Source organism: Nannospalax galili, unplaced genomic scaffold, assembly GCF_000622305.1.
Source record: "Nannospalax galili isolate Female #2095 unplaced genomic scaffold, S.galili_v1.0 scaffold213, whole genome shotgun sequence".
NCBI classification, from domain to species: domain Eukaryota; kingdom Metazoa; phylum Chordata; class Mammalia; order Rodentia; family Spalacidae; genus Nannospalax; species Nannospalax galili.
In genome coordinates, this window is record NW_008335195.1 from 5,183,550 (window position 1) to 5,198,195 (window position 14,646).

A 14,646-nucleotide genomic window follows, 5' to 3' on the forward strand; every position below is an offset into this window, starting at 1 on the left:
ACTATATCCAAATTGTCTTGGAAACAGAGATAAGCAGAAACATTATGAATTGACTTTTTTAGGACTATATTGTTCAGTTATTTTAACAACTCTTTTTTATATAAGTAGTAAACCATTTTTTTAAATTTATAATAAAAATTGGTTGTTCAATGAATGTTATCCAATTGACTTCAATCAACCCCATGTGGAAATCAGTACCCTTGTCTAGTATTCAGAAAGACCTACCATTGGGGAATATGCTCGATGCTTTTCTTTTTTTCAATCATCTTGCTTGAACTTGACCTCTTGCCTGGAAAGTCAATGATTTATATACTGATATTTCTAGTCTTTTTAAATATTTTATTTATTATTTTTACTTTATGTGTATGAGTATATTGCCTGCATGTATGTAAGTGCATCCAAGTCATGCAATGCCCATGGAGGTCAGAAGAGAGTGTCAGATTCCCTATAACTGGACTAACAGATGGTTGTTAGCCACCATGTAGGTGCTGGGAATTGAACTCTGATCTTCTGTAAGAGCAGCTGGTGCTCTTAACCTCTGAGCCATCTCTCTAGCCCCCTGATAATTCTAGTCTTACTCATTTTAAAACTTTAATCTTTCCTGCCTCTTTTCTGATGAATATGTCTTCACATTTGTGCAATTTTACAATATTTATTGAGTATTTCTCTATCAATGCTGTGAAGCCAGTGGGAAGACCTCATTTATTTATTTGAGTTGAGGATTTCACCCAGGTTTTCCAGAAATGCTAGACAAGAATTCTAGCCCTGTGACACACACCTAGTCCAGACTTTTTGTAAGGTCTAGGTTTGCAGTGAAAGTTTTATTATTACTTGATAGATAAGCCCACCAAAACATATACTTATATGAATGTTTTACAGTGATAGTGAAACTGTAAAAGGAGAAGGAAACGTGGCCTTATTAAAGAAATATCCCTCTCTGTGATGGTTAAGAATGCTTTTGGGGGGCTGGAAGCATGGCTTAGTAGGTAAGAATTCATACTTCTCCTGCATAGGACCAAGTTGGCTGCCAGCACCCAAGTCTGTCAGCCCATAGCCGTCTGTAATTCCAGCTCCAGGATACCTGACATCCTCTTCCAGCCTCTGTGGACACCTGCATTTACATATACATACCCACATATAGATGCACACATATATACATAGTTAAAATTTTTAAAAATCTTTTGAAAATGCATTTTATTAAATTTCCAAATTAAAAATTTTAAGTTTAGTGAAATTAAATGACAAATACTAAGAGGCAGAGGTGGACTTTGGATGCCCATCTTCTACCTTGGACTAGTGATTCCACTGTGCTCAGATTTAGCACAGGGCTTTGATATGTGTGCCCTGCTTAGACAAACAAGCACAAGATGGAAGTGACAGGCTTAAGAAATGGATGCAACTGACTCCCAGACTTGTGAATCTATCAGTTTGTCCCAAACTTCTGGGCATCAATTTGTACTTTCAATTATGATCCATGAGAAGAGGGAAAACATAAGGAAAAATACAGTTATTGATAAGAATAAAATGCACAGCTTGATTCCACATGTTTTGCCGTTTATGAAATCACTTTCTCAAGCATTACCTTAATTGAGCACATTTCTTTACAAAGCTGTGAAAGTTACATTATTTAACAGTCAAAACATTTCAAAATACTTTCAGGCAGCTGGTTAGTATGATTGATATGCACCATTATGGAATATATTTACTAATGTGGTGTTTATACCATTATTACTGTTCACAAAGGGGAAAGTAGAGACACTGTGTGGCATCAGCCTAAAACTGGAGTAAAGGGTATAGGAAATATTCTTGAAACTTGTTTACATAGTTTGTGAGCTATATGCAAGTCAGTGGGTCAAACATGAATTGATGTGGGGAAGATAGAAACTTAAAAGGAGAAGGGAAGCCAAACATCAAACTTCTGAGTAGGTGGTGTGCTTTTTGAAGGTAGGTGTGTAGAAAAATTAGTTCCTTTTTCCTTTTCCAGTCTGCAGCATTTTAAAGTAAAGAAGAACACTGAATGTTCACAACACACAGACACACACACACACACACACACACACACACACACACAAATGAGAGCCTGGTGTGGTGAAGGGTTAATCTGATCGATCTTCCTATAACTTATACATAGATCAAAACATCACACGACACTCAGTAAATATACACAATTATCAGTCAACTAAAAACAAATGATGAAATAAAAAATATGAAAAGAAAAAGCTATTATTTTATCAAAAAGAAGAAAAAGAGGTGGAAGAGGAGGATGGGGAAGTAAAAGAAGAGGAAGAAGAAGAGAACAAGCGGCTCTTCCCCCAAGGGCATTTTGTGACTCGCTTGTGGCCGTCACAACCCTTGGCCTACAGAGCCGTTAGAATTAGTCTCAGGAGTAGCAAACCACTTAGTAGGTGTTTGTTTGCTTGCTTTGTTCAGGTTTCTTGAAACAGGGTCTCACTCTGTGTAGTCCAGACTGGCTTTAAACTCCTGGTCTCAATCAGGCTGCCTTCCCTCAGCCTCTTGTCAGCCTGGACAGCAGGCACAGGCCACATACCTGGTTCATGTGGTGCGTTAGCTGGTGTGTTAGCTTCTCTGCCGTGCAGTGATAAACTCAACTCTCCTCACTGCTCGTGTTGATTTTCCATCTTTTCTCTCTCTCTCTTCTGTTATATATCTTAATCTCTGTTCCACTTTTAACCTCATCCTTTGTCATGTGGTCTAAACCACGCATGTCCAACCTTTTGACATTGTAACGTAATTCATGGTCCACAAACCAATCAAGTTTTTAAAAACCCATAATGTTTTAAGTAAGTTTATGATTTTACTTTGTGCCATATTCAAATTTAAGTTGATGATTTTAAAAGCAGTTTCTCAGCCCCAGCCCCTCATGTGTATGCAGCATTTACCAGGTTCCACATTTATTATTTGATGGGATGTTCATTACCAAACATATAAATTGTAGCTTTATTGTTACCCATTTAGTGTTGTTTTATCTTCATTGCTACTTTACTTTTATTACTATTTTATGAGTTGTATAATGAATTTAATGATTTATTTGTCTAAAATTCCCAAATTCATATTTAATTCTACCAGAGTACTGAAATTAAAACTAAAGCAACTAGGAAAAATTCACTAAGACAAAAGTTGTCCTTTACTAAGCTAAGCAACTACGGAAGAGGCCAATATTTTGTCACAGAAAAATTGGACTATAAGATACCAATACCCTGTTGTTAACTGTGTTCATCCCTGTCACAACTGCCAAACTGCCCCAAGGGATAGGGTATGGGCTGTTCAAGGTGAACATCCTGATCCTGACCAGATGAGCAAGAAATCATCTAGAGTTTTACAGACCAAGTTGGATTATAAGGAGACCAAACTCATCGGATCTTAGAACTTTCTCAGCTGTATAACATGACTATATTTGTTGTACAAAAAAGGGTTCAAAACTGGAGATACAACTCAGTGGGCAAAGTGCTTTACTGCCATCCACAAAACCCTAGGTTTGATGCCTTGTCTCACAGAAGCCAGGTGTGGTGGCACAGGGTGTTAATCCCAGAGCTTGAGAAGTAAAGGCAGGAGGATCAAAAATTCAAAGTCATTCTTGATTATATAGTGAGTTCAAGGATAGCCTGAGACCTAGTCTTAAAAAGAAGAAGGAGGAGGAGGAGGAGGAGGAGGAGGACGAGGAGGGGGAGGAGGAGAGGGAGGAAGAAGAAGAGGAAGAAAAGGAAGAAGAGGAGGAGGAAGAGGAGGAGGAGGAGAGTGATGCACACAAAAGGCCACAACTGGCTAAGTTTTAGAAAATAAGAAACTGCAGAATGTATAGGACTCCTGTATTAAACCTCACCCACAACAACCATCTGTAACCACACCTTCCAGGCCCTCTACTGTCCTCTGTGGACACTGCATGCATGTGGTACACTTAAATACATGCATGCAAAATACTCCTACACATAAAATAAAAATAAATTAATAATTTTAAAAAATAATTTATTGATAATTTCATACAGTCATATAAGCATATAAGGTATTTTGATGATATCTATGTCTACTCCCTCCCCTTCAATTCCTCCCATATCTCCCCATCACTTTTTTCTGATAACTTCATGTACTCTTTCTTCTTTTATGAACAAAAAATTAAAGAAAACCACTGATCAGTATGATAGTCTTCTCTTTTCCTCTTACTCAGTTTCACTCCAAGGAAGCAACTACAATTTTAAGCATCAAAAACAGTTTTCTAGGAATTCTCTGTGCATACATAATCATACATAAACATGTAGGATCACATTAAACTTATTAATACTCAATCTTTCTGCTTACACTTATTTTTAAAAACATTTGTTTTATATATTTATTTGTGTGTGTGTGTGCACACGTGTGTATGTGCGTCCAGAGGCCACAAGAGGCAGTGCTGGTCTGTCACGCTCCACCTATTACTTTGAGGCAGGGTCTCTCCCTAAACCTGGTGTTTTCATTTTCTAGGCGAGGCTGGGAGCCAGAAAACCCCATCTATCCTCCCACTTGCACCAGTTGGAGATGGGCTTGCAGGTGCTTGTAGGATGCCTGTCTTGTTATATACATGTTGGGATCTAAACTCCAATCTTCATGCTTGTACAACAAGTACTGTTAACCACTGAGCTATTTCTCCAGCCCCTTTTTCATATTTAAATATTTGCTTAAATTTTTAATTATTGCATTCTCAGAAATTCATTTAATCAATATATTGTGATGAAGATTTCAGTTACATAGGTTTTGTTATTATGCAAAAATATAATGGACATTCATGTGCAACACATTCTTTTATTCTGAAGCATTTATTTGAGGGATAAGCTTCAGGTTCAAGAGTATTCAAAAACATTGGAAGGTTGTCAATGATTCCTTGAGAAGCAGTTCTGGAGCTGAGTCTGTAACAATGCAGCACACACAAAAATGGAATTTTATAATGAAGGAGATTTCTTCATGAGTCTTGCCTGAGAATGTTTTGGTTCTGTTTCCTGCTGTAGGTACAAATTTCTACTTACATAAACGTTTTGAATATCCTCTTAGTGATACAGAGAAACAGCGTGTCTACCAGGCCACATGCATTCAAAGTTTCAGCACGTGGGGCTGCCCCTCACAGGTGACCAGCAGGTGCAATAGCTGAAGTTTCACACTAGACAAAGACTTAGAGACTTGAGTCTTTGTTATTTTACAAACTGATTCAAAATCATGCTCTCCATTTCATATTTTCACAGTTTATATGATGTCATTTTAACCATTGGAATGAGTCTTTGTTATTTTACAAACTGATTCAAAATCATGCTCTCCATTTCATATTTTCACAGTTTATATGATGTCATTTTAACCATTGGAATCATTGTTTTTGTGTCCCCTTCTCAGGGCTGGGCGTGGACTCTATGGAATTGACAGCATGCCTGATCTCCGCAGGAAAAAGACATTGCCTATTGTGCGAGATGTGGTGAGTTACTCCTGTTTAGTTCTCACTGGTTGCATGCCTAGACATTTTCCATCCAAATGTAAAGTCCTCATTAACTGCTAGCCCATAAATATTTCAAAGTAAAATATATGAGGGCAGAGTCTACCCAGTGTTAATACATCTATTAATTCTTTTAAAACATCTGATGGAAGAAATGACTCTAACCTTTCAACTGCTTTTGATATTAGTTGAAATTACAAATTTAAGCTAAAATGACTCTAAATTAAGCCAACAGAAATGACATAGCACTGTAAGCTATCAGAAATGGACTTTGATGTTCAGTGTGATGGACGACTACAAGACTAACTCGCAAAGTATAATGCTTGCTTTGAATTTCTTCATTTTAACACAGTTGACTCCAGAGCTTTGTAACAGAAACAGATAATGCTAATAAATTTTTATTATGGTATGGTCAATTTTGGCCAAATTAATAACCTCTTCTATCTAAAGAAAAGTGCAGTTCCCACATCATTAAAGTTTTTACTAGGGCTGAACATGACTTATGCTCCTGTGATGAAATATTCAGAGGACCATCAAGAAATCTAAGAACTGAGAGTGGGATAGTGGCCTGACTTACGTTATTAAAAACAAAGGGTCAGGACTGGAGAGATGACTCAATGGTTAACAGTGCTTGCTGCTCTTACAGAGGACCTGATTCAGTTCTCAGCACCAAAGTCAAGGCAGCTCACAAACCACCTATAGCTGAAGTTCCAGGGGATCCAACAACCTCTTCTGGACTCCATTGGCACCTGTACTTATGTGCACATATATGTCACATATATGTATAATTAAAAACAAATATTTAAGTATTTTTTATTATTTTAATTTTATCTGTATGAGTGTATTGCCTGCATGCATGTAAATAAACCCATGTCATCCAATACCCACAGAGGTCAGAAGACAGTGTCAGATTCCCCTGGAACTTGAGTTCAGACGGTTGTTATCTGCCATGTGGGTGTGAGGAATCGATCCCAGGTCCTATGCAAGAGCAGCCACTGCTCTTAACTGATGAGCCAACTCTCCAGTCTTCCCATAAAACAAAGAAAGAAAAGGAAAGAGAGAGAGAGAGAGAGAGAGAGAGAGAGAGAGAGAGAAAGAAAGAAAGAAAGAAAGAAAGAAAGAAAGAAAGAAGAAAGCATGATATGTCAGCTCTCCATACTCTCCACAAAAAAAAAAAAGAAAAGAAAAGAGAGAGAGAGAGAGAGAGAGAGAGAGAGAGAGAGAGAGAGAGAGAGAGAGAAGGAAGGAAGGAAGGAAGGAAGGAAGGAAGGAAGGAAGGAAGGAAGGAAGGAAGGAAGAAAAAGAAAATTACCTGGAAAGATCTTGTATTGAATGCAGGGCATCTTGGTAAGGTTAGCTCAGTTTACATCAGATAGGCCTGTTAAACTGTTAGACTCACTTAATATTGTTATACTCTTCCCATCTTTCATATGTTTAATAATTTCATTTTGTTCCCTTCTGCCTCTGGAATCTTCAGGCCATGGTAAGTGCTTTTCAGTTTATTCAGTTATCACCAGCCTTCTCAAACATATACTGCTTTTCATCATGAGGTGAAAGAGAGCAGGACGTGGAAACGGAGACCCTGAGAGGTATAACAAATTTAAATTCTCAGGCATGTCTGTAATTCTAAGTTTGGAGGCAGAGGGGTGAAAATCACCCATGAGTTAGAGGCCAGACTGGTCTGCATAGTGAGTTCTAGGCCAGCTAGGGCTACATAGTGAGTCTCTGTCTCTTTCTCTGTCTCTCTTCTCTATTCTAGACACACACACATACACACACACACACACACACACATGCACACGCACACACACCCATGTTTAAGTTCTTCAAGAACTTATCAAGTTCAGTTTTGAAAAACCAAACTGTGCATAACAAGGATAAATACACAGTAAATTGAAAAATATAAGTGTGGGGACAAAAACTTTGTACTGATTATACTGTCAACATGACAAAACCTAGAATCACTTGGGAAGTCTTAAAGGGGTTTTATCCAGATCAGGTCACCTATGGACATGCCTGTGGGGGATTATCTTGATTGTTAATTGATATAGGAAGACCCAGCCCATTGTGGAGGGTACCATTCCTGTTCAGGGATGCTGAACAGTGTAAGAGAGGCGAAAGCTAGCTGAGGGCAAGCAGGCCACCAAAGCTGTGTTTTCTCTCTTTGCTCTTGAATGAAATGACTAGCTGATTGAGTTCATGCCTTTACATCCAGAAAATGATGGACTGTGACTTGAAATTGTGAGCCAAATGAAACTTTTCTGGGGATTTTATTATAGTAACAGAAATAAAGTGCACGTACCTAGTAGAGGTGAGAGTTAGAATAATCCTGGGTAAACCTTTGGAAATAACCCTTTACAGGTTGACACAGTAGGGTGGAGATGGACAGGCATGGGGGCTTCTTTGATGGGGCACATATAAAACTTCATCTAAGTTATAGCTTCATAACCCTGAGAATGTGTATTTCTGAGGAGATGGGAATGTACGGACAGTCAGAAATGCATCATTCCCCTCCGACTTCCCTTTGCTTCTGGTGGGATGACATATTTAATATCTTATTTGAAATTTCTTGTTTATAAATTTCTCCATAGTGGTAATGGGTTTATGATACAACGAATGTTTGGGTGGAAACCAAGTAATAATGATTCAGTCTTTCAGACATGGGAACTAAAAGCACTAGACTTATTTAAGATCACTAAAACTACCAGCACTAAGTGAGGAAAAGAAATGTAGGAACATTGATACTCAGTTGTTAAAATGATCGTATGGGAAAGTATATCATTGCTAGTTATGAAAAATCTTCTAAGAAACACCTCAGACCCACATAGCCTCAGGCGTGGTTCAGGGTCAGCCTCCAAGTCAGACTGGCTCAATGTCAATCCCATGTTTTTCAACATATTGTGATCGTGTGCACCTTGGGTACTAACAAAGTTTTAGAAACCTCTTACTAACCCAGAAACCTGTGACTGGTCATCTTGCCTCTAAGGGCTTCAGTGTCATCCAGTAGAAACATCAGGGTTGGGTTTGGGCATCTCTGGGATCCTCCCTGGCTTCGACATTTAGTGAGTTCCTACGCTGGATGTCTGACTGAGTCTCACTCATGGAAAGCCTTCCTCCAATTCACTGAAACATGAAACATGGACAGTGACTGGCAGTACTCCTGTGATTTCACCTTCTGAAATACGTATTTGTCACTTCATCTATATATTAATCCACCATAATCCTGTTTGTTTCAGACCCTGGCTGCCCGGAAATCTGGTCTGTCCCTCGCTATGGTCATCAGGACCTCCCTCAACAACGAGGAGCTGGTAGGTGCCTTGTCCGTTACTGTGTAATGATCAGAACCTCAGGAGCAAAACTATTTTGCTTGAACTCTTCCTTGCCATGTTCAGCCAAGTGTCCCAAGAGTAGCTTGGAGGATGGGGAAAGCCTGGTTGGCTCCTAAGAGCCTCAGCTTAACAAAAAAAAGACTCATCTACCTAGTTATCTTTATAGTTATTCTAACCTGATGTCATCTAGTCATCTAGCCTTTCCTGGAAAAATCCTCATGTTATTTTATGCTGAAGTTCCCCCTAACAAGGATGCCTTTCTGTTCTGGGTGAATTATTTGCTTTCTTTTCTGGGCCTTCACCTCAACTAATTGTGACTTCCACAGTGCTTGGTATGGTCAGGACTAAAAGCTGCTGGGTGCCATGTAATAAACACTGCCATATTCTACAAATTATGCAAATTATCATCTGTAAAGTGAGGTACTTGAAAAACTGGGAGGATAACAGGAGTAGATACATATTTATGATTGGTCAGCATAGGGCATTGTAAATAATACACTATTGTTATGTAATCAGGGAGAGGAGAAATCAAGCACTTTAATCAGAGAGTTGGAGAGCTCACTTCTTTATCGTTATCCCTAGGGGTCCCAGATGAGCTATCCTAAGTTGTGGGTACCCCCCTCTAATTTTAGTTTGTGGGTTTTATAGAGTGGATGATCAGTTAAAAATTGACTATAAAGACAAACTTACTGGTGACTAGTTAAACATTCTTACAATGGAGTTTGGTAACTAGGACGATTGCAAACAGGGGTCCCATCAGATAACTGTGCATTTCTGGTTTCCTTAGTTCTCCATTACTGCTTTTATTAGCTTACAGTTAAGCATTTACTAAGAAAAGCAGTCCATGGAAGTTACTGTTTTCCTAAAACACAAAGCGAAATATAAACTGAGTAGGAGAATCTGGGCATACACGTCATATGGTAGACAATACTAAATGCACAGCTTATATATTTTTAGCTCTTTAATATGAGCTACTGCTCTGTTCCTAATTACAATGAATACTAGGATTTTGCATAAACCTTTCCATGGACTTTGACATCCTAGAAGGCAACAGTGTGTCTCATTCATTTTTTTGGTCAAACATTCTCATCACCATTGCTTAGGATGCTGTGAGGCATGAGATAGATACTTTGTAAGTTCTTGTTGAATGCAAGGATCAGCCTGCTTAGAAGACAGCAGGAGGCTACAAAGATCTAGGTCAGTAATTCTTAAATCTGGCTCATTAGAACCCTGAGGGAGCTTTAAAATATACTGATAGCTGGTCACGTCTAGCAATTCTGATACAATTGACTTCAGGTACTGCCTGGGAGAGGGGGATATTTAACAATTCCCTGTGTTTGTGTCCTGGCTGTCTTAGAGGTACCTCTATTCTGTTCACTCAGCCACCGATTTTGCCTGAAAAATTCTCACTGACATAATATTTTCCACTTCTCCCCATTTGATATCCTTATAGAATAAATTTGCTATAAATAATTCCAGTCTTGTTTTAATGCTCATTATACTTGATGGCAACAAATTCTTATTCTTTTCCAGTAGTGTTTTCTTCCATTCACAAATCTCTTCCTAGGTCTTTCTATCAGATATGCTCCCTACCCCTCGCACACACTTCAACACACAGGTGCCTGTTCAGAGGTTTGGAAGGGTAGACTCCTCCTAGTCACTGGCACATTCATTTGAATATTTATGTGCTTCAGCAAGTTCATGCATTTTCCTATCCACGCTCTAGCCAGGCCTATCTGCTTAGCCTTAAATCAGAGGAGATGGGACTTGCTAGGGGTGATATGACAGTTGCCTTGCTAATCCCCTTTCTGTTTTAGCATGGGATTAGATATGTTGTGACCTCGTTCACAGGGTTCTCTCCTCAGATTTATGATGCCCTGTATGATTTTGAGTATAGTTTAGATACAAAAAAAATGTACTTCTGCTATAAGAGGAAGACTTTATTTACTGACTCTCGGCATTTGGTCATTTTCTTTTGAGGAAATAACATTGAAGGATTTTACTAAGGACTCCGTATTTTGTCTTTCTTATATTTTAATATATGACATCTTCTGGTGTCATAAAGTGGCAGAGCCATAGGTTCAGTCCCTAGTACCACAAAAAGGAAAACAAAACCAAAAAGCCATCTTCCAAATACTTTGTCTATTATACTATGACATGGTACCCAAAGGCTGAAGACTTACTCCAGGGAGGACTTAAAGGGAAAGCAATAGAAGTTAGCAGATGCTGCCACTTCCCAAGATGCTAGACATGGAACTCATCTTCACTCTTAAGTAAATTATCTATCAATCTATTTTTCAGCAACCTAAAAATGCCACTTTTCTTCTTAAAAGGGGGCCTAAGCAAAGGGCCTCTCTGGGAGTGTTGGATGGATAAATGAAGCACATTAACTCTCGCTTTCAAATGCACTAGGCTCATTTTCCTAGCGTCCATGTCTCAAAAAGTAATGAAATATGACTGTAGAGAGGCATGTTAAATGTCATGCCTGACAAGCTGTCATGATTAGTTATTAGATGGGCAAATGACATACATGCTTAAGTGAAGGATTTCCACACTGCATCGTGGAGGTCCTCATAGGAACGCTCAAATGGAAACATGAAGCATCATCACCTGTGCTCAGGGAACTGGTCTGGCTGCATGGGCAGCAGCAAATCATGACCTTTCAGTATTAGAGAAATGGCTTTGAAAACATACTCTCATCTCTTTCAAGGAAGGAACAGTTTCTAAGACGCTGAGAGCCATGTCAGGGAGTCAGCCTACCTGAACACGGCTGCCTCCATCGCCTTGCAGGTGAGGCTGTGGGCTCTTTTCAAGAGAGCTGGTCTGGAAATTAGCAGTAAGGACACAGTTTAAAGATTATGTCTTTTTCGTAGGCACTTCTGCTCAACTTTCTTCTGATCTTTTAAAGAATGATTTATTCTTATTTATTTTTTAATTGTGAGAGAGAGAGAGAGAGAGAGAGAGAGAGAAAGAGAGAGAGAAATACATGTGCCCACAGAGGCCAGAGGCATCAGATCTTCTGAAGCTGGAGTTACAGATGGTTTGAATCACCAGACATAGGTGCTCTGCAAGACCAGCAAATATTCTCAACCACTGAGCCATTTCTCCAGCCCCATCTACTGTTCTTTATCAACAGTCTTACAGTCTTTAATTTGAAGTGCATATTATTCCTCACAACTTTCTAACTCTAACCCTTCAGGCCAGTCACAAATCCTCTCCTGGCCTTGATTTTTTTTATATGTTTACTAATATAAACATATGTGTTTATATGCATTGTGGGTGTATGTGTATTTGTATGTATGTCTCTGTGTGTCTGTGTTTATAAATAAAAATAGCCTTGTGATACAATTTATATCAGTTCTAAAACATGATCTTTTCTGTTGTTATTATTATCATTAACAGTACTGGGATGCCTCCAGGAATTCACACACACTAGATTTTGCTACCCACTGACAATCCCATTCTCCTTTTTCTGAACTTTTGAATTCAACATCATCAAATTGATTGCATAATCAGGATTTATAAAAACTAGTGCCATTATGGACTGGAGAGATGACTCAGTGGTTAAGAGCACTGGCAGAGGACCCGGGTTCGGTTCCCAGAACCCACATTGCAGTTAAGTGTCTATAATGCCAGTTCCAGGGGATCCAATGCCCTTTTCTGGTCCTTGCAAGCTCTGCACACATGTGGTACACATATACATGCAAGCAAAACATAAAATAAGAATAAATAAATCTTAAAACAAAAATATGAATGTGTACTATTATAATTCCAAATATTACTTATTTGCATTGTCTCTCTTTTGTAAACTCTGAGTCATATTTATCTGTGCTAACTCCAGATTCTATTGTTTTCCACCCAATCTCCTTTTCTCTCTCCCTCCCTCCTCTGCTTATTCCCTCCCTGTCTTTCTTTCCTTTATTTTTTTCTTTTTCAAATTGTTTTTTAAGAAAAGATGTCATTCTGTAGTCCAGACTGGCTTCCTACTCACAGCGATCCTCCTATCTGAGATGCCCAAGTACTGGAATTAAAGATGCCCCACCACACCCAGTGTCACAAAATTTATTTCTGATCTTGTCTGTGTTAGTCATTCTTTGCTTGTTTTCTGCTCGCCTTGAAGGTGATTTTCTAACTCACAGTTAGAAATAAATATTTTTTATAGTTAGTATTTTTATAATTAGTATTCACAGCATAAAGGCAACAAATAATAGTAATTGTGTGCCCATGTATCTGCTTTGATGAATGATGAATGCATGCTGTGTGTATCATTTTCATCTCAACTCCCTGTCTCCTTGTGATTTCCTGTGCTCTGTGGGGCCCACACTGCCTCACACAAAAGCTTGATGGACTCTTTTGTCTTCAACAGGACTGATTATCTTCTTTTGTAACATGCACTTACAATAGCCCACACTTTTTCTTGCTTTGTGGTGGCCTCTGCCAAATTACTTATAAAAATATCAGTCTCTACCACAGAGGTAAAAATTATATTTTCCACATTAAAGTGGCTAAAGTTTTTCCCTTGTGGAAAAATTCGTATAATTTTTGATTTCTTACACTTAGCAGATTAATCATCTTTTACTATATTTAACATATATATGAATATTCTTTGAAACTTCTATTTGGAGAAAAATACTGACATTTTAGTGCATGAAAGATCTATAGGAATTTGCTTTCAGGTTGTATCTCACATTGTAACAGACCCCTGTGCTATGTTCTGCACTCTCTTGACTGTGCGTCACCCACTTTATTTTTGTACTGACCTCTTCTAGGGGTTTGCCCCATAAATTCCTTTAGATCATGATAATTATCATTTCTCATCTAATAATACAAGTAAAATCAAATTACTCACAGTCTTTTCTTGGTAGGTAAATAAGTTTTAGTTTTTGTTACTCCTACCAAAAAATTTACCTGAATAAATTTTAACTTCTAGGGTCAACTTTACGCTAGGGTTATGTTAATGAAGTCTCATCTGTTTTACATTCATAATGGTGTGGCTTTGTTCTTTACCATCTTCATGATTGAAGTGTATTTCAAAGCTCACAGTGTTTGCTCTGAGAATCTCTCTGATGCTTATATCCAGAGTAAGTATGTCCCCATAGGATGGTCAGCAACAAGTTCGTGAATATTGTTTCAAACAAAAATCATATCTTTTTCTCCAACTAATTCACGATGAAAATTTTCTGGAGTATGGAAAGTAGCTGATTTTCATAACTCCATCAGAGAACTCCACTGGATCCTGTGGAAATAGAACTTCATGGACCAACACAGTAGAGGGAGAGGAGAGGAAGAACAGGGCACAGAGGCAGACAAACCTCTGTCTTCTGATGTTCCTTGACAGTCGGTGAATGGCATTTCCAATGGTCTGAAAATACCACTCACTGCTTTCAGCAAGATGTACCATTGCTCTATTTTTCTGAATGATTTTAGGTTCTTCAGATGGTAATAAAAGAAACGGAGACTTATTTCCATTCAAGGTCCTAATGCTTCAAAAAGTGGTGTATTAGAGCTACTCACTTTAGGTTCAGAAATTTTTAACCAAATACTTAACCAAATAGGCACGGAAATTCTTTTTTTTTAACTTGGTTTCTTCTTTTTTTTTTCTTTTTTTTAATTAGAAGAAGCATTTCATTACAACAGCATTAACCTATTCAATAACATTTTTCTGAGCTAGGGTACATCTCTTTCAAAATTGGCTGTACATTTCTAGGTACATAAAATTGTTTTAACGTTTAAAAAAGATCTCCACTTCGTTGTTAAAATACACAGTTTCATACAGAAAAATTCATTTTAAGGCAATTGACATTGAGACGTTTTCACATGCATTTCTAATCTCTCTCTACTCTCTAT

General features: G+C 38.2%; 1 protein-coding gene across 1 annotated transcript in view; it reads left to right on the forward strand.

The window, feature by feature from the left end:
* Positions 1–14,646, forward strand: part of Unc13c (unc-13 homolog C) — a 573,981-nt gene that overhangs the window by 221,494 nt on the left and 337,841 nt on the right. The window contains exons 5-7 of the mRNA XM_008829781.3: positions 5,374–5,452; positions 6,948–6,953; positions 8,707–8,778. Of these exons, the coding sequence (XP_008828003.1) occupies positions 5,374–5,452; positions 6,948–6,953; positions 8,707–8,778 (157 nt within the window). The remainder of the gene's footprint in view (positions 1–5,373; positions 5,453–6,947; positions 6,954–8,706; positions 8,779–14,646) is intronic.